This window comes from Epinephelus fuscoguttatus, linkage group LG16 (assembly GCF_011397635.1).
Source record: "Epinephelus fuscoguttatus linkage group LG16, E.fuscoguttatus.final_Chr_v1".
Classification (NCBI taxonomy): Eukaryota; Metazoa; Chordata; class Actinopteri; order Perciformes; family Serranidae; genus Epinephelus; species Epinephelus fuscoguttatus.
In genome coordinates this window covers 17,090,356-17,111,201 of record NC_064767.1, presented here as the reverse complement: position 1 = coordinate 17,111,201, position 20,846 = coordinate 17,090,356, and the positions used below count along the sequence as shown (strand labels likewise).

Below are 20,846 nucleotides of genomic sequence, written 5' to 3'. Positions count from 1 at the left end.
TGGCGGTGTCAAAACTTGGCAGCCAGGCTCCATCCTCTCAAATGAGAGGCAGGCAATAAAGAGGCAGGCTGCCCAGAGTGGGTGCACGTATGCGCGGCCTGCAGCGCCATGATTTGGGCCCCCTGATATGTTGCATTTTCTCTAGGGGTCTTCGGGGCAGTGACCACTTCAGCCAAGTTCTCATCGGGGCAGAGGTGGCCACCGGCTAGGGGTGTCACTGTACTGAGCCCTCTGGGGCACCAGCTCCAGGCAAGGCGTGGGGAGTGTGTGTGTGAGGGGGGGTGGTGGTGGAGGAGTGGTAGATGGGGGGGTTGGGAGGTTTAGAAAGCTGAAAGATATGGCCCCCTTCCCAATCTCGCTCGGAGACAACAAAAAGGGAATGCTTGAGAAGGGGAAGCAGCGGGAGGAGAGCACAAAGACAAAGGCGCGGGCAAGGTCAGTCTAGCTAATGGGCCTGAGCCGTAGGCTGCCTGGGGCTAGGCACACTTCTGTTCTCTCTCACACACTGGGCCTTCAAAGACCCTTCAGTCCACCCCTCTCCTTCTCTCCTCTCTTCCTCCATCTCTTCCACTCCTCTTTTACTCTTTTCCCCACTTCCACTGGTGACACTTCCTCCCTTCAAAAGGTTCTGCACAGGTGCCTTTAAAAACACATTTTCCACGAAACACCTCCCAAGCACTCGCTTTCGACCACTGTATCAACAATTGTGATGTTAACGAATGACATTTCTCCAAGTTGAAATTATTCCACACATGACGGAGAAGATGTTTTCTTCCTGAAACTAAGAGGAAGCGGGATTCTTCAGGTTTGTCTGCTGTCACCGAGCGTCATTAGGACCAAGGTGGGTTCTCTGGAAGTGCTAAGAGGAACTGTTGGAAATGAGGAGGAGGTGGAGTGTTGTTGTCAGGTTGGCTGGCTGGCGTTGCTTGGCTCCACTCGAGGGCTCCTTTAATGTGCAGCGGAGTAGAATAAGTGAGTGGCTGTGGGCACCAGCTGAGCTCACTCTCGTCTTCGCCTGGTAGCTGAGGGGTGAGCCGCTGCCACCTGACACTGGGCACACGGCTCAGGGCTCCTCTTGGCAACGTGGCACAGCACACATGTCCCCTCATTTGGATGGAGATTCAGACACAACACACAAAAGCTTTACCCCCCCGGTCCTCCTCCTCCTCCCCCTCCTCCTCCTCCTCCTCCTCATCCTCCTCCTCTCTTCCCTCCCTCTCTCACTCACTCACTCAGTCTCTCTATTCCCCTCCTGTTTTTTTCTCCCCTTCCTTTAGTTTTTGACGGCATCATAATAATCTGGGTATCTTCTTGATCATGCCCCATGTTTTTTTTTTCTTTCTTTTCTTCCTCATCTTCTTGGAGACGAGTTTGAAATTGCCTGCGTCAGGACTTTGCTAATTAAAGTCATACTTTCAAAAATGCCATAATAACTGTTAATTAGCTTGATGCTATTTTCAGCATAATTTGCTAATTAGTGGAAAACCTGTACAGCGTTTCTCTCTAATTACAGTATGGCTCCGCACGGCGCATCTGTGCCTTGACTCCAAATGATACCATTACAAAGTCCCGTATTACGCATTCTCTCAAAACAGTTAATTGCCTCCACAGATAGTGAGATACTTCAGTCAGCTGATTTTTATGGTAATAAATGGACAGGCACAGACACAAACCTCCCTGGTTCATATTTATGAAATATGAAAAAGGAAAACAACCTCCTTATGAGATGCATGGAGTTAGTTTGGAATATAATCTGGCTGGCTCTGTGATGATTTTGTGTGCTCATGCGTTGAGTTGCGGAGACTTTTAATGAAGTTTGATTTATTCTATGTTATAACCTTGCGAGCGAGTAAGCCATTACATTGTAATTAAAGCGGAAGATGTCGACGGTATCAACCTTATAAAAAGGTAAAGGCAAAGATCTGTACTTTCAGAGGCGGTTGCCATGTAAATACAAGCAGCAACATAATGTGGCCGTGCCACCGCTTATTACCGAGAATGTCGCCACGGTAGTTATTTTCATGTAGTCTAGCGAGGGGAGAGAATTATGGACATGACCACAGGTTGACCCTAATACATGTGTATACTAGACACAAATTATGACTCATTAAGTGTGGTGAGGAGCGTGATTGGCATGGCCTCTGACCTCAGGACGTCAGCTGTGCCCATCCTCCGCTTTGCCCTGCTTTTGACAGCCACCAGTCTGACAGGGCTAGCATTGGCGCTGGCTAATTAATGCACCACTTCAGAGACCCTTTCATTTATGGCTTCTGAAAGGCATTATTAAATTAATTAAACCACCAAGAGTTAGTCATTATGAAATCAGGAGGTTTACATGGATGACAGCGTTTATGAATTAAACATCCCCAAAGTTCCTCGCAGGAGATACCCCGAGCTGCGTGTGGGTACCTAGCGCGACAGATGTTTGCCCCCCCCTTCCTCAAGCTAACCTGTATTGCAAGCGATTTAGGTCTCATTTGGGGGTTTGAAAACTGAAAGCAGGAGAGAAAGAGGTTCAGGATAGCTAATGAGCAGAGAAAGAGAGGGGAAAAGGAGGTCACTAGCTCTGTTCATCTGTAGACAGTACAGATGGTTCTGTTTTATACAATACAACAATGGCGTACATCAATTTGTTGATCGCTAATAGATAGCTACTCTCAGATGAATTGCAGGCTGGGATCAGTTGTCTGTGGGTTTTAGCTGAGAACTCTACATTTATAGCCTCGGAACATTTAGAAGAGCTGTGTGCTGTTTTTAACTCATCATGTGATGTGAAAACTACAAATGGTTCACGAGATAAATCCCATAAACTTGGGCTTAGCTGGAGAGCAGAGGGCAGAGATGAGTAGCTCACTCAGGAGCCTTGACGATAGACTCCTTTTCATCTGCGGACTGAGATTCACAGATTATCTCAAGAGGCTCTCTATCTCTGTCCTCGTCTCTATTTCTCTTTTTCTGTTTTCTCCACCCTCCCTCTCTCGCCCCTCGATTCAGGAAGTTTGCCAGCTACTGTCTTTGTTTACAATGCCAAGGGAAAATGTCAGAGCCGTTGAGAAAAATATCCTTAGAATCTTTTTTTTCATCTTCTTAATCTAACAGTTTACTGAACTTGATAAGTGTCCTATCAACATGCTAATCAAATTACTTCGGAACCAAAATTGACAGTTTTCATTAATTATACAAGATTATTCTAATTGCAATTCAAATTTATTCATTCCGAACAGAAGGTATTCAGTAATATTTTACAAAATTTGCATATTAAATGGAGGGAGTTGTGCATTATGCATGGTAATGTATGCAGAGTTTCTTATTTTTAACTTCACGGCCATATGTGGTGTCGTTGTAGGAGCAGGTGAAAAGTCTAAGTGTGTTTAATTTGCTTGACAAACATTCGGCTGGAGCTTGTCAAGGGGAGTATTGTGAATGCCAATCTTTATTCCCTCTTTATTGATTACCCCAAACTCTAAACATCTGGAGGTAAATGGCACTGAGAGAGATGAACTGAATCATGGGATTAGTACCTTCAATGACTGAATCACTATCAATTACTTCAATAGCATAATTCAAGTGTACTGCATAAAAGCCACAGTACCTTGGTTTGAGCCAGGATTAATATTGCAATTTAACGTAACAATGGAAGCATGGGAATGATATGGATGGCGTCCAACTTTTTCACATTGATGTCATAAAGCTAATGCCGTTATCTAAATACGAATGTATTTAATTCCTAATTTAGGCTTTGTTTGTAAAATGAAAAGGCTGAACGCATTAGGCACATGTTTTAAAAGGTAATGGATTCTGTGAGTAAAACAACCTTATTTATTCACTGAGACGCAAAACCCCCAATTTGCTCTTTGTTTTTATTTCCTAGAGCGGGCAGTGAAGTGCAAACAGCTTACTGGGAAGCTGTTTACTACTGTATATGACAAAGGGGGTGTGCGTGCGTGCATGCGCGTGCGTGCGTGTATGTGTGTTTACGGGGAAGGGGGCGGCTCTTCCAGCTCCACAGGCAAGGTCTTGTGTTGTAATGTAAGCGTAATAATTATCAAACAGCATCAGGGGCTCTGGGTATGGGCTTTAACAGGGGGAGAGCATGTTTGATATGTAGAATCAGCCCATAGTGCATCCATAGAGGGTGACTAAATCGCACGGTTCATGGATCACATTAGTATTGCTCTGCATCCACCCTCGCACTATAGGTGATTTCCATTTAGACACACATTTCCACATGAAGATAAATATGACTTGAATCGTAATTTCCCTGAAGTAAATATAATACAAATACAACATAATACAGTGTCAGACCAGGCAGGCTAATAGATTACTAGCGTGTTTTCCATTTGTATGGTAAGTGGTGAACCTAGGTGGTGGTCTGGCGAGTAACAAATTGAATGTTTAATCCATCTCAGTGCAGATTGAGGGTATCAGAAAGATCGGTAGTCGTATGAGTTCTCCTGTGACTGGTAGTATATTAGATATTTTTACTCTTTGGGGGTTTGAGGAATGTTGTTGGATTAACAAGAGGTGCAAAGTGGTAGATAAATGCAATTTCTTATCTTTTTCCCAAAGTCGTCTGCTATTTTTCAAATAGGTATTTGGATTTGACGTGCCGTACTTCCAGTCACTCAGTAGTGTAATCTCTGATGTCGGATTACACTAACATTAGCTCTGTTTTAGTTAGATATTTTATGACTTTTAATTATAGATCTTTATATTGTATCTGATATTGTAATATTGAATTATTAACTCGACTCTCAGCACTTCCATACGTTCATTACACTCACTCGGAGAGACCATTGTAGAGAAACCGTGACAAATATGCAAAAGATATGCTTCCTTAATGTTACCAAACATTCTCTAAGTACTTATTTAATTCTTTAATAAATGTTTGCGCTGGCATTTTGGAGAAGCAAGATTAGCGTCAACTGCACAGCATCTCATATAAAGTGTGACAAATTGATATTTTTATATAGCTTAATCTGTTTACTATGATGTTTATGCGAGGAATTATTACAAACTAATTAAAGAAATCACTTTGATATAATTAGTCAGATTTCAGGAAGCTCATTAGTAGTAATTTGCATGAAAAATAAGCCCTGTAGTGGTGCTCAGGCCCAGCTATTCGATCTGTGTTTTATCTGGTTACACATCAACCCCCATTGTTTGTTGTTTGAGGCTGTCTGAAGTGGCCCACAATATTTTCAGTCATTGCCCCGAGAAGCGGTGGGGTATCTTTTAACAAATTCCTCCCCTAAAGCAAGTCAACCTGTATGTGGAAGCAGACACATGCCTCTGTGTACATAAGGCAGGAGGAGTGAGCGGCAAAACACTGTCTATTTATCTGTCAGGTTCCTGACAAAGAACTGAGCTGACAAGTAAGGGTTTCCCTCAGCAGAGCAGGGGGGCTTTATTCACCGTACTTACATGCCCAGTCTATGCCCAGAGACTCATGTTATTTGCAAATCACATTCTTTGAAAACTCACAAACGGGGCGAGACATGCCACGCTATGGGTTTGTCAGCTGCCTTCACAACAGCTAGCTATATCGCTAACAGTGTGCGGTTCGGTAAGGAAGCAGCTTTCTCTTAGCATTTGCCTCGCTGTCACTTTTCTCAACACATGCGATCTGTGTCTTCATGCTTGGGGTCTCTCCTCCCTCAGAGGGTTGCCATCTTCCCTTTGGACTGACAAATAAAACGCCCACACTCCCGCTGAAATAAAAAGAGGAAGGAAAAAAAAAAACCTCCCCTGGAATTACATCATTCTCTGCTGAAGCAGTTCCTTCTAGAAATGGATGTGCGGATATTATATCCACATAATCAGATAAAGTAACAGTGTAAAATAAAAAAAAGTTGTTTTAAATGCATCTTTTTTTCTCTCAGGATGCCTGTCTTAGGGAGAGGGGGTTCAAAATGCAGGTACAAAAACAGGTCCTGTTTATTCTCTATACCCTTTTCCCACCATGGACGAAATCCTTCCCTAAACATCCGGACAGAGAAGCACTTGTGTGGCGCTGATGTCACAGACCTACCTGGCCTCCCTCTCACAAAAGCTAAGGTATCATTAGCTAGACCCACACAATGGCCATTCAACCAAGCCACTGCGCTCCTCAGGACGAGGGAACAATGTTATTTTTTGTCTCAGAATTATAAAGACAGAGTTTTGCAGGAAACCTGACAGACAAAACCCTTTAGAGGTAAATGCTCCAGGCGGCTTTTGGGTTTAATCTTTTCCCATTAGCATTTTGCCCCCCCCCCCTCCCTCTTGCTCACACACAAAGACCATATTTACAGGGTCAAAAAGTAAAGGCTCAGAGTCTCTGGAGGCTGCTTTTTTTGTATAGATCTTTCTCTATATATTGGCAACACTTGCTTTTATTTTTATTTTCTGCTAATGCATTTCAAATGGGCTGCTTCACTAAAATCTTAAACAGGTGTATTTATTTGTGGTGGTATATAATATATATATATATGTATTATCCTCACAGCAGAACAACACATCCAACATGCTCCTTCACCGTTAACCAAATATTGTGAGAAATCACACATGCAAGCATATTAAAAATTATTAACTCACAATGCAGGGGTTTATATAATAGAATAGTTATATTGTCAACAATACAACAGCTACGCTAAGGGTTCATATGTGCTACCTTTGTGTGTGTGTGTGTTTGGGTGCATGTGTGCTTACGTGTGTGCGTGTGCACACATTCACTTATGCTTGCGTGTGCATGTGTGTGTGTATGTGTGTGTGACTCCATGTGTGTGATTCATTCCAGGGCAGTTTTAGTCCTTATAAAATATTCATTTTGGTTGTGCAGGGCCCTGTAATTGCCATCTCTCACCCTGAATTATTTATACCTCGCACAGACTGACAAAGCTTTGCCATACGGCCCCAGATGAATCAGAAAGCAGCCATCTCTGCTGCCAACAGCACTGGGCTTTCACACAAATATGGCAGCCACGTCTCTCTGCCTGGCCTCTCTTAATTTGACATTTTCTTTTTCCCCCTGCCTTTGTCCTAGGTGCACAGAAAGGTTACCTGTTAGCTTTAAGCACCGACCCGCTCTCTGTCTTTCTGTCTCTATCCCCCCTGCCTACATGACAGTCCACAGTGGGTGTTTTTTTTTTTTTTTTTTTTTTTTTTCCTTCTGAGAACGCGTTAATGTGGCGGCGATGTCAGAGTGGCTGCCTCATGTTTTATGATGACTGACCAGTCCTGACAGCCACTTTAGATGTATGTATTATACATTAGTAATAATATGATGTAGAAAATACACTCGCATACATTTGAGCATGCATGGACAGACAGCAAAAAACCACTGACTCACCGACCTATATATAACACGCACACATACACACACACACATGCAAATAAGCCCCCACTGGCCTGCTGGATCCAGCCTGGCTGTCGGTAAACGGTCAAAGCCCCCCTGCTGGCCTTGCCTGTCCAGCTGCGTTCCTCTGCGTCCTGCCTGGGTCTGATCACTCCGAGGTGCCACAGGAGAGAGACGGCGCTGTATGGCTCTCATTGTAGACCGGCTCTGGGGCCTTCCAGAACCCCACGTCCAACACCCTAAATACTACTATTCAACCTGGCCAGCTACTCCAACATATGCTTATCTTCCATCTCACTAGCACAGGGAGGTGCTGACTGGTATTTCCTCAAGGCCCCGAGCTCCAACACTGACCAGTAATCAAAGCACCATATTTCTCCTCCTGCGCAAAAATAACCTGGAGATACCTCTCTGCCGTCCAGCTGGTGAGCAGAGTAAATATTTCTGCATTGTCGACGCGCGTGATTATTTTTGTAATGTCAGCAACCTCACGGCAGACATCATTGAGACTGTCATAGTCATTATCGGTAATCATCATCACACGGTTTTTATGGCGCTGGTGATGATTCAATAATATTTATGAATTCCACTTTGGATGTAGATGATGTTGGCTCTGTAGCGGCAACCAGTGTTTGATTCGTTTTTACAACAGGGCCCGCGCAAGACAAAACAACGCAGAATTATTTATGTTTTGTGTCTTATTATATTGTGTTCAAAGTCCTGGTAGAGAAAAGGCGTATTCAGAGTAAAACAAAGAACAGCGTGCAACAGTACACAGCCTCAGCAGTATCTTGATGTGAGGGGATGGGAGAGGCAGAGAGAAAGCTCGGGGCTAAACATGCAGTATGTGGCGGGGCTGGAGCTAAAAGCTGCATAAAGCACACAGCCTAAGTCCACTGTTAGCAAGTGATGGATAGTTAGCAGGAGCTGCGAGTGTTCGTCTAATCTGTTACAGTAAACCTGTGCCAAAGCCTGAAGGGAATCAGTGGGGGCTTGCTAGGAGTGGGTTTGACGTGAAACCATTTGTGAAGACGAGCGATTCTCTTAAGTAAGAAACTAACAGTGTCCGGAGAGAGAGGGAGAGAGAGGGAGCTGGAGAGCGAGCGAGACAGGAGGTGAGGAAAATGAGTGAGAGTACGAGAGAGGGAGAGAGAGAAGGAGGAAGAGATACCATAATGAGTCCTGTAGCCATGGAGTAAATGAAGAGGGATTGACAGAGTGAGGGATCCTCAAGTGAAATAATGTCAATGCCACTCTGCCCATTAGAGAGAAAGGGGGGATGGTGGAGGAGAGGGTAAAGAGGGATGAATGGAGGGACACGGCTACATCTTAGGGTGTAGAGGAAGCACATAAATTATTTGTGACACCCCCGCAACACACACACCACCACCAACAAAAATATGAAATATGAAACAACAAAATGAACTGACAATAGCAGCTGAAAAAATAAAGAAATAAAAAAAAACAACAACAACAAAAAAGGCCTTGGAAATACCCAATAAATTCTCAGAGACATGTAGTTGGGATATTTGATGTTGAACAATAATAATCACAGTGACATCTGCCTTGCTGCTCTCGGAGGAGATGGGCAGAGCCTGTGAGTGGAAGGGGTTAATCTCCCAAACCCAATAAGGTTGGATAGTGAGGCACTTGTTCCCTGATAAAGAAGTGATAGGATCTGTGGGTCCGGTCCCTCGGCGCTTGTACAGGGGTAGAGCAAATATTGTTAATGTGCTGTGGTTTACTTCAGCTAAGGCGAGAAAAACAGCTCCGCTTGACGAGAGAAGACAGCGGCGAACCAGAATACGACAGAAATGGCCACGCGGCTCGGGCCTCGGCCTCCCAGGGACTTAACTGGCATATATATCCAAGACCACTCAGTTGCATAAATAAGTGCTCGGGAAGATTAAGATCTATAAGTGTCTCTATTTCTCGTTTTACCTGCTCCGCCTTGTCACAACAGGGATCTGAATGCAGTTCAGTGGAGTGCCTAATAACTGGAGCAGTAGGTAGGGAAGGCAGGAGGTTTGACATTAAGACCCTGGCGTTTTGGAAATCCGATACGGTATTGACCCGTGTACTACTATCTCAGCGTAGAGATCTGGTGTCAGCAGATTGTAGTCTGACTCTTACAGATACTGTGGCCATCTGTCAGTGTATTGTGTAACGGCCTAAACAAATACGTAGAAGCTCTTTTGTACAATAAGAACAAGGTGTACTATTGAAGGAAAAAAAAAATACTCTCATGTATGTAATTTAAGAAAGCAGCGAGTGGTTGGAATTTCAAATAGCTGGACTTTAAATTTTTCACAAGTCATTAAAAATGATACAAATCTGCAAATGAATGGTTAAAAAATTGAATGAAATTGACAGGAGAGCTCGCCTCCTTAATAATACAACATTATCCTTATTTGCCCTCTTCACTCAAATCAAAGGGATGGACATTTATGCATGAGTGACATCAACCCTGCAATTAAGTTGGCCATTTAAATGAGAGAAGGCCTTCCTCACCTCGCCTGTTTGTTTTTTTCCCTCTCTCTCTTCTCTTTTTTCCCTCTTCCCCCTCTGTTTGATGATGGGAGAGGGTGAGCTAGAATTAGGGCGATGGGTCTTCCTTTGAGTGTCAGCCTAAAATGATCAGAGTAAAGATAAGAGGGTCTAGCAGCCCTCAAATCAGTCAAAGTGCCAAAGTCGGCCTTTTTCTCCTCAATTACCGGGTCTGTGAAGCCAGGGAGTGGAAGGCACCGAGCCTGCTGCATTACTAAAGAGACAATCTATTTCCCCTTTGACCAGAGGGAGAGAAATCATTATGGCATGATTAGTAGCTTCGGCAGCGGGCGAGCATGGAGGTACTACAGGAGAATCGTATTAATTGCCTTAGACCAAGGCATGAGTGGGATTGTTTTAACGTTGATTTGTGGACCGGTATGACTAGCTGTCGGAGATAAAAGCTGATGTCAGGTCTTAGTTATACTGGCAGACTTCGGGCATGCAGACAGAGAAGGCTGATGTCAAAATGAGCTTCCGTGGCTGCCCTGGAAGTCTTTCTCTATATGCCTGTCGATGTCTTCCTCTTTGTCTTTCTTCACACTTCATAGTTTTCCTTTACGCCTCCCACTATCCCTCCCTCTACTCCCCCCTTCCCTCAGATGGACTACACCCCACCCCTTCCCGCACTCCCTTTCTCTCTCTCTCCTCCAACTGATAGCTGCCTTGGCCGATTATTTCATCCAGTGCGGTCCACTGAGAGCCTCCTCTCCCGGCTTTGGAAGAGCTTTAATTAGCCATGTTAATATCCCCTTCATTGGCCTTAATATCACTCAACACCTTCCTCCATCTCAGCGGCCACCAGGGTCCCCCTGTCCTGTCAGAACAGCTGATTATTGAGAAGGATAGCTTTAATCAAACCTAATTGCAGTTCATTCTTTCTCTCTATCCCCCTTTGCCCTCCATTGCCAACATCTAATGGCAGCGACGACTTGATATCCCATTAAAAAACAATTAAACAACCTCCTTTTGTCTCCGTGCGTGCCAAAACACCAGCACAAACTTCTGTAGATATTTAAGAAGTAAAAGAGAGAGAGAGGGGCCTTGTCTTAATTGCTCTCCTTCTCACCAAGGACCAATTTGCACTGTGCTCATGGAGAATCTTAACCAACTCAAATGTAATGGATGCTATAGCACTGCCACTGCTGCGGACTATGAAAATTAAGCTTATCTTTTTAGCAGAGAAATTGTGCTTAATTGCCTTCATAACAGTAAACATAAAGGAGCCACTTTATGATAGCGTGGGCACTCAATTTCTTGTGTTTATTGTTTCTTAACTTTTGGTTTCGCTGTAGTAGGAACAGTATGTAAAAGCATTAAAGTATCCGAGAAAAGAGACAAGACTAACTCTGAAAGTAATGTGTTTCTTTTATGAAGTCAATGCATTGCCTAGGAAATGTATTCTATCTCTTGCTCTAACATAAATTGTCTACCAACGGGTGATGCATGTACATGCACGTGCTCACACACACACACACACACATACACACAAACACACACACACACACGCGTGTAGACGAGCATGCATGCGTGCACAAACACACACGCTGGCCTTACCCAATCTGTATGAGAGGCGACAGACAAATAAAAGTCGTATTTCAGGTCTGCTTTCCGCAGATGTCTGCTGCTCTACATTATGACTCTTTGGGGAAATAAAAACAGGGTCAGGGAATTAGAGTACATAATGGTCATTTTGATGATCAGCCAACAGATGCAACCCGAAAACACAGTGAACACAATCAAGCGAAATGCACTAATGACAAGTCAGGTTTTTTATGGCCTCACCACACACCGACAGGCAATCAGCATTCTGGCATGGGTTAAAACGCCTTTTATTGATGTCCAAGCCAAAGCTCCTTGGATGTGGAGTGAAAATATTTTCTCACCTCTCCTCTCCCTCCTGGGCCCTCAGTGAGGCACAAGGTATAGGAGTCTATCGAAGAACGCTTCTAAATGACCAGTGCATGTGTTAATGTGGCCAGGGTTAGAAGGGTCATTTCAGACTCTGATTTATGGGCTGGCCAGGATCCCACTGGGTGAACGAGAAGTCTTAAGTGTTGTGAAAGCGTCCTCGCAGGCCACACAAGCCACTGTATTTAGCGGAATGAAATGGCTATGCAATCTATGGTGCAATCTATGGTAATCCAATGAGCCGCTGTGATTCTGTGAGCCAAGGTAGTATTACAATGGAAACCACAGTATTGCATATCGTAACGCTAGTGCAATGTGATGAAAAATAAATATCTCGGCACGGTATTTTTAATGAATCGGAGAAAGCAAAGGCACAATCAGTCATGATTCTTTGGGGAGAATTTACAAAAACAAGTCAATTTCATTGTTTATTCTGTGTGGTTGTGTGAGATTTTACACAATGGGCCACATCTGAGACAATATTTCTCCTTGGCCCCGCTGTTAATCTTCCTCTTTTTAACTGTTTTACGTCTGCGAGGCCACATCTGATACACAGCTCTCAACACGCGGCTTTATCAATACATTGAGGCGAGACCTGAGAGAGGGGAGAGGAAGGCGGCTTACAAACTAACCAAGCCCAGATCTCACTCAGACGTGACATTTGTTCAGAGACGATTAGCCAGGTTGTAATTTGTGGCATAATTGCCTCACCCACCCACAAGTGCATGGGTGTGTGTGTACACGTTGTGTGTCTGTGTGTGTGTGTGGCATACGGTGGTCCCAGGAGTGTCCGCCTAATTGCCTGACAGGACTATAAGTTTTGTGGCGCGCTCCCACCTTGTTAGGTCCTTTATCCCTGATGCTCTTCAAACAAGACCTGGTCACAGGTGGGCCTCATTTGCTTCCCTATTGAACAGGAGTACTTTAATTGCACAGGGGGTGTCCTGGGATTAAAGAGGTGGATGGAATATCAAGTGACTTCCTGTATGTTAGTGGCAGATGGGTGTTGGGAAAAGACCCGTGAACTCAGGTGAAGGGATGAGATGACAAAGAGACTGACGCTCTTGATTTTGAGGGGACGATACAAGCTGCAAAGCGATAGTGCAGTGTCACGTTTGAGAACAGATGTGCGTTTGATCTGAATATTCAACAACTTTTATTGTAATTAATCCTTTTTGCGTTTGTTGTGTGCTCTCTTGCAGATTCTTCCTAAAGTTCTTCCTCAAGTGCAATCAGAACTGTCTGAAGAATGCAGGGAATCCACGAGACATGCGCAGATTCCAGGTGACTGAAGTCTCACACAAAACTCACACACTTGCTCCGGCTATTTCTGCGCCCGTCTCTCACTGTCTATCTCTCTTTTCAGCAGACACATAGGTGTACAAATGCACAGCCACACTACACTAAGTCACATAGACGCACATATGAATACAATTCTATTATTGGCACTGAAGGAGGCAAAAAGCGGGGAAAGAGAGAGTGAGGGATTTTGTGTCCTGTGCGCTCTGGACAGAATATTTATTAGGGAATACCATCTGACATAAATAAGGATATAGGATTTAAGAGTGCCATCAATTGTGTTCCTGACAGCTTTCTGAGCCTCAGCGCAGAGGGGAGGACGATCCAACCACATGTAACAACAGTGTTAACTCAGGATCTGTCTGGCAGCGGAAGCGCATACCTTCTTATACACACATATGCGCAAGCACGCAGACACACACATATGGATGGATGCCCATACAAGCTAGGAGCGCATATATTTGCTTTCTCTACATCCCGCTCTCGTTTTTACCCACATATGCATACACTTAAACTCACATGCAGTTCACTGTATAGCCAATGAAAACCATCTTAAGCCATCTGAAAACCATCATTATCGCGGGCTGACAAAATGCCCCGATTTACACTAAAAGGACATGACCGCTGAGCACTTTTACTGCTTCTTTAACCCTCTCGCTTCTAATGTGTCAGGTAGCTGAGCCTTGAAATTATTGACCCCCCTCTGCTGATCCATTTATCCAACCATCCATCCGTCCTGCCCCGACACTTTCGCCACAAGCAGCCCCACTAGGTCAAGGTGAGAGAGTGAGAGTTTAGTGTGATTTGTCCTATCGGGATAGCGACAAACTACAGGAGGGCGTCCGTCACTGACAGCACTGTTCTGTGATAGACACACAAGCCAGCATCCTCCAGGAGGAAGCCCAGACATGAAACAGACAAGACAGGGTGTCCCCTCCTGATGTCACCACCATCAGACCTCCCCTGCCTCCTCAAATCTTCCCTCAGGGTGAATGTGGACTGATGCATGACAGCCACCAAGGGCTTTCACCTCTCACTCCTGTGTGTCAAAAGGAATGCAAGAACTAAGTTGTAGCATTTCCTTTTTTTGTGAAACTAAAACAACTATGTTAAGTCTAAAACATTTTTTGTTTCACTGATGATCATCCCTTGTCTGTAGTCCAACAGTTAGTATGCCATTTTTCCCCAAATAGATTTCCCAGATGCTCCACCATAGGTGTTTCTCTGGCCAAAGTTGTGTATTCTGCATGCCTTCCACTCCACTTATTACCCCCAAAAACCAGCTGGAGGCCAGAGAGGGCCCAATCCATCATCCTCAGCTTGGCCCAGCTCTGAACCTGCTCACAAGAATGGAGCTCTTTCACTTCCCCTCCTCTCCCCCTCCTCCCCCCTTACACCCCCACCCTCCCCAAGCCAACCAGAAAAAAAAAAAAAAAAAAAAAAAAAAAAGCGCCCCCCTAAATTCCACTGCTACACCGAGGTCACTTACCGGCGAAGCAAACCTGAGAGGGGCTCTCTGTTTCCGGCTCAGAAACACTTTGGCCATTCACATGCGGGCTCACTGTTTGGAGATGTGGTAGCCAAAAAACAACAACAAAAATAAGCATTATGAAATATGGAGTGTGGCTTGGAATCCGATCCTAGTAAAATGTTTGTTGAGTGATGGGATGGAGTACGGTTCAGCTGCTAATGACTCCAGTAATATTTTAAAAGGGAGGCCTTCCATCCTCAAATAGATGGACAAGCTGATCAATAATTCTGAGCTTCGGCTGTGATGACAGTAAACGGAAATGGTATTTTAGTGATTGAAAAGTCAATTAGCTGTACACAAATGCAAGACACTAAAAAGCAAAAACAATATGGGCTGAGACGCAGGGTAACTGTAATGCGATATGTTCAAAGAGTACAACCACTTCAGAAGGTTTGACAATAGTAATCGATAGCACACAGGCATGTACCTGGACACAGTAAGGCATTCATGTATCCACCTCAGAGCATCAGCGAGAGTGCCTGTTTATAGTTACTGTATTCATTTTAATGTCTGTAATGTATCTTACAATGTATTAAATTGCACGTTTCACCTTCAATCCTGTTGCAGGTTGTCGTATCGACGACCGTCAATGTGGACGGCCATGTCTTGGCTGTCTCCGACAACATGTTTGTACACAACAATTCCAAGCATGGGCGAAGGGCTCGCAGACTCGACCCTTCAGAAGGTACGCCTCCTTATCTGGAGAATGGTAGGCACATTTTTACATCTTATAATTTGCTACGCTCCTTTTTCCTCATAGTTTCTTTTAGACATCCACCCATTTAAAAAAAAATAAATAAAATCACACACCTAGTTGCCTCTAGTTCCCTAGTTGCATCTTTTGCTCCTCCATCACTTTTATTTACTTTTTTAAGTTGCTTTTTGCCTCCATCATAGCAACTGTTTTGTGTTGACTGGATGTAGTGTGCATTACCCCGTGCATCTGTCATGTCAATATCGCTGATGATGACGATAGGCTGATTTTAAAATGTTATACTACTTCCACTCTCCTAATGCACGTACATTTGTCCTAAAAGCCTATGTGAAACATGATCAAATTGCTTAAGAATTTGGCTGTGAGGTCAATTTCCTGTCATTGGGTTCTGCAGATTTAGCTGTGAGTGAGCTGAAACAGGGAGGGAGAGAGAAAGCAGAGGGGGAGGGAAGGGTGGGTTGATGGTGAGAGTGTGTGTGTGTGTGTGTGTGTGTGGAGGTGGGGGGGGGTCAGCCTATGAGAAAAACAGAACTTACTGTTTTTCTTCCAACTGATTCCATATGATAGACTGATTGCCTGCTCAGCCAAAAGAGAGAAAAGAAGGACCACCAAACCATGGGAAATCCAAAAAGTAAAATGCACTAAACATAACCTTGTGACCCCCGTGGCCTCTGCTCGCAGATGGGAGCACACGCAGCTGAAAGATTGTAAGGAGAAGAAGAAAAAAAAAAGAGAGGAGAGAACTGACTTTGTGACCAATTGTGCAAATTGCTTATCTTCAGATTTCAAGAGCCAATTATGGCTGGGCAAACAGTTTATATACACCACTGACTAAAACAAGCTTCTCTACACATTAATGGGCATTAATGGTTCTATCACCAAAAGCAAATGTAATGTTTAATACAACAACGACTAATGAAAAAAAAAAAAAAGACTAGACAATTAATATATCTCAGTGCTCTCCAGTCCTAGTGGGGGAAAAAGCTAATCTATTTGTTTTTGTCTTTATTAATGACTCCTCTACTGGAGAACAAAATCAAATAATTAAAGTCCTGCCCGGAGCACCAAAGTCATTATGTTCGCTGACGTTCTGTTTGTGCGTTTCACGTTTATGACACGATAGGTGTGGATCGCCTAGCAACCAGTTTCTTAATGAGGGGAGCAATTAAAGAGGTTGAGCCCTCGCCTCCATGTTCCCCCTCTCCCACGGGACGCCGTGCGTTTTGTGTGTCTATGTATGTGTGCGTGCGGGTGTGTGTGTGTGTTCTTTACAGGTTACCCCAACCCATCCCTTTCTTCCTCTCTTCACCACACTCTTCAAAGCAGCAGAGTGACGCCCCGTAAAGCAAGAAAAGAAGCTATTGTCAACCGCCCAGTTGAACATGTCTTTGTCTAATAACTTTAATACACCTTCCTTCTGCTCAACCGCTCTCACAAGTTGAGCTTTTTTTTTTTTTTTTTCCTTCCCCTCCCTCCCAGGCTCGTCTCCATAACAGACTAATTTAACATGCATCAACAACGATTGCTGGCTTTGTTTGAGTCACCTTTAACAAACAGAGACATGAGAAAAGGAGACTCGGTCGTAAAATGTAATTCCAGCCATGTCCTCCATAGTGCTTTGACAACTAGCAGGCAGACAGACAGCGTGCTTTAAATTAGCAACACATTCTTCCTCAGGAGTTCACTGGGCGAGAAGCCTCAGATATGTGGCTGACTGACTGAAACACAGAGGCATCCTTCCTCTCAGCTCACACACTGCACTTGCACCGGCTCGCTCGCATTGATCAAGAGGTGCTGCCCCCTATTGGCCCAGGCATGGGATAGCCTGTGGATGACAGACTTGAAGCTCACCATGTGACATTTTTGTTCACTTGTGTGTACTGTCACACAACAAGCATATTATGCATTCAGACACGAATGTGCTTTGTGGCTGCCTGTCACTCAAACATGTATAGATTCAGGCTCAAAGGTGCATAAACATGCTCACAAATAGCCGAGTCTTTCACACACAGCATCACCCCCCACCGCACACACATGCAGACACACATGAACAGCGCAGCACTGACACGCACACACTTTTTCTCTCACTCACTCACGCACACACACGTTCCTTAGCTCAGTTCCACCATTATAGAGCCCCAGACAATATAGGAGACTCAGCATAGAGCCTGCAGCGCCTGCCTCATTTGCATGCCAAGTGGCTGTAATGCTGTTAGGGTTTATGCAATAAAGACAAGTGAATCCAGACTGCTGGGCCTAAGAGGAAGAAAGAGAGGGAGAAAAGAAGGAAGGGGGGAAAAGGAGAGGAGGAAAGGAGAAAGAGAAGGAGAGAGGATGGGAGAGAGCGAGGTTGGGAGTGAGTGAGCGGCAGAGGGAGAGAGACAGAGAGAGAGTCAAAGGGAACAGATGGCCCAGGGAGAGGTAAAAGGTATAATCCCATCAGCTGCACTATCAACCGACCATCTGGACATCCCACAGCACAATTACAACACATTTCAGCAGGCAGAACAAAGGACGGCTTCGCGGGGCCACATCAGACCTGTTTGAGTGTCACAATACTAGAGCCGGGACCTCCTCTGCTCAGATCTCGGATCAGTTTTGACGTCCTCTACGGATAACCCTAACCACTGAGGAAAAAGAGTGGGACGGACCACAGATCGGCAGCCTGGGGTCATTACACAGCAAAGCAGATCTTGATATAAAATGAAGCACACAAATAAAAATAGATAGATAACAAAACAAGGTGTGACACATGAATTCAAAAAGGTAAATTATCCGTACTGTAGCGCAAAGTTTGTAAAGAGTTAGTGATGCAACACTCAGACCGACAAGCCGGCTCTTTGCATCCTCATCCATCCACTCCTCATGATGCCTATCATCTGCTGAGGGGGCATTGTGCGTGTCTGTCATCAGATCGCCTGCGCTGACTGTGTAATCCACTTCGCCACGGTCCCCATTCAGCACATGCTCCCCTCTCTGTCTGTGCATTGAGACATATGCAAATTTTTAGGCAGAAGGGTGGACGGCTTAGGGCCTCAGTCGCTGCCTCTCCATGGGTCCTTCTGTGTGTGGGAGGGGGCACTGGGATTTCCGAGGTGGTGCGTCTGTGTTTGTGTGTGTGTGTGTGTGCCTGTCGTAGGTTTCAGGCTGCAGCTGCCCCCCAACAGTCACCGTCACCATCAGGCCCTCTTCTTGCCTCCTCCTCCTCCTTCCTGCCCCCCCCTCCTCTCTCTCTCATCCCCAAAGTCAATTTGTTTACAGTAATTTTGAAGGGTGAATTATTTGCTGTAATCGTCCGCACTGATGAAGGTCAGGCCCTTAGAGGGGGCCCAGCATGCCCATAGAGGGTTGGTCCTCTTTCAGACGCTCCGCTTCGCAATTAAGGAAAGCAAATGTCACTCCTCCAGGCCTCACAAATGAAAATCTGTACGAGGTGATTAGCATGAAGTCAACAGCGCCTGTTAAAGTCAGATTCCCTGTAGTACCAATGTGTGTGTGTGCACTTTATGGGCAGGGAGAGAGAGCAAACATGACCTGAACAGACCCAACAGCAAGGCAAACAAAGGGAGATGTCTTGTCGGAGGTGATCCATACAACAATGGCCGACTGTGATTTACTTACTGGATGGAAAGGATAATAGAGGGTTAGAACTGAGCTTGTAAAGAAAAAAGGAACTTGCTGAAATAGTTGCTCACATTTTGAGGAGTAGGGGAAAAAAACATGCACAATTCATAGTGTATTAAAAGATATTGATGGAAATAGATTAAATTTGATATTGCTATTTTATGGCAAGCTGTCATGCTATTTCTGTTGTAAACACGGTGTTGTGCTGAACACCATATTAAGGTAATGCATCAAATGACAGTGAATGTGAGGCACCAGATCACTCAAATTAGATTATAATAACAACCCAGACTGTTGATGAATGGCAGAGCTACGTAGCAGAAGTCATGCCAGATGAAAAGCATTGTAATAAACAATATGAAATGGATTGAATCGATCACAAAAAGCAAGAAAAAAAAAACCTCGATCTGAATAATTCATGAGTGCATTTCACGTTATGAAACCTGAAACTACACTGAGTGTGCCTGCACTGTACCACATATGCAGAACAAAGGTAATGAAATAACATGAACCAGCAAAGCTTTAGCTTGTCATTTCCACTTTAACAGCCCGTATTCTTGACTCATTTAAGATGTGTTCAACTTTGAAATTTTACTGTACATGCGAGCGCATGCTTAATCAATTCTGATAGCTACATTTGCCCTGACACATAATTTGCTCCATCAAATCATTTTCCTGGCGAGCCCGGCGTTTAGCCTTTGTGAAGTGGACCATTTGAAGGGTCTGCTTAACTACACCACTCGAGCGCGCTGATAAATGATTTTGATTCTCATGCCTTAAAGGACAAATCCATCATTTTTTTCTTCTTTCCAGGGGCAATTTCCATGATATGTCTTTGTGAGGGAGACATGGAGGTGATGCAGTAATGTGTCTGTGTGGAAAGAGACATGGATTCCGAGTGTCGAAGCTTAGGTGCTGAATTTGCTCTTTCTTTTGTCTTGGATAAGCAGCCACCCCGTGCATCAAGGCTATCAGCCCAAGTGAGGGATGGACCACTGGAGGAGCCACAGTCATCATCATAGGGGACAACTTCTTTGATGGCCTACAAGTCGTGTTCGGCACCATGCTCGTATGGAGCGAGGTATGATCTAAAGTTTGCAGTTATAGATTTGAAGTTCAGTTGTAGCAGTAGAAATTCAGCTTGTTTTATTTAACTTTTTTGTTATTACAGAGGGCTCATTATTTATTTTTCCCCCCTCTATAATAAAGCTGATAACTCCCCACGCCATCCGCGTCCAGACTCCACCTCGACACATCCCCGGTGTTGTGGAAGTCACGCTGTCCTACAAGTCCAAGCAGTTCTGCAAAGGTGCCCCTGGGAGATTTGTCTATACTGGTGAGTCAAAACCATCTCTTCCTCTCTCTCTCTCTCTCTTTCCACAATCTTCTCCTGTGCCTCCCCCTCCTCCTCCTCCTCCTCCTCCCTCCTTCTCCTCCCTCTGTCTGGATGGAGCCCTCAGCCCCAAGTCCAAGCACTAATAATGAACTAACCAGGGCCCTGCTTGCTGAATGTTAAAAGTGTGAGATCTGCACTGCTAGCGAAAAGGTGTTTCGTGGAAGGGCTCCTACAAGTGCAACCCGATCCCCCTCTGACCTGCCATTGCACAAGGGCGCTGCCAATCTCTGTTAAACTCAAGCTGTCAGGATAACTCATTCTGCCAATTCTCTTTATCTGCCCCTGTTGCGAGACAGATAATGCTTTCTGCTAATTTGCTGATTCTGTAAAGCAAAATGTGGTTTCATTTTTTATGAATCAGATTAGAAAAGCAATATCCAGGTTAAGTGCATGAGCGTGTCTGAAGTTATTCTCATGTGTGCGCAATATGAATTCATGGGAGAGAAAGAGACGAGAGAGACGCGTATGTGTGAGAGAGAGAGAGAGA

The 20,846-nt window shown here is 44.6% G+C and overlaps 1 protein-coding gene across 8 annotated transcripts in view; it reads left to right on the top strand.

The window, feature by feature from the left end:
• Positions 1–20,846, top strand: part of ebf3b (EBF transcription factor 3b) — a 66,139-nt gene that overhangs the window by 26,457 nt on the left and 18,836 nt on the right. For 2 of the 8 annotated variants that reach the window (XM_049600658.1, XM_049600653.1), the window contains exons 7-10: positions 12,997–13,078; positions 15,192–15,309; positions 19,914–20,044; positions 20,173–20,299. In XM_049600658.1, the coding sequence (XP_049456615.1) occupies positions 12,997–13,078; positions 15,192–15,309; positions 19,914–20,044; positions 20,173–20,299 (458 nt within the window). Of the gene's footprint in view, positions 1–12,996; positions 13,079–15,191; positions 15,334–19,910; positions 20,045–20,172; positions 20,300–20,846 lie in introns of all 8 variants that reach the window. The other 6 variants (XM_049600657.1, XM_049600652.1, XM_049600656.1 and 3 more) reach the window with 3 other exon arrangements.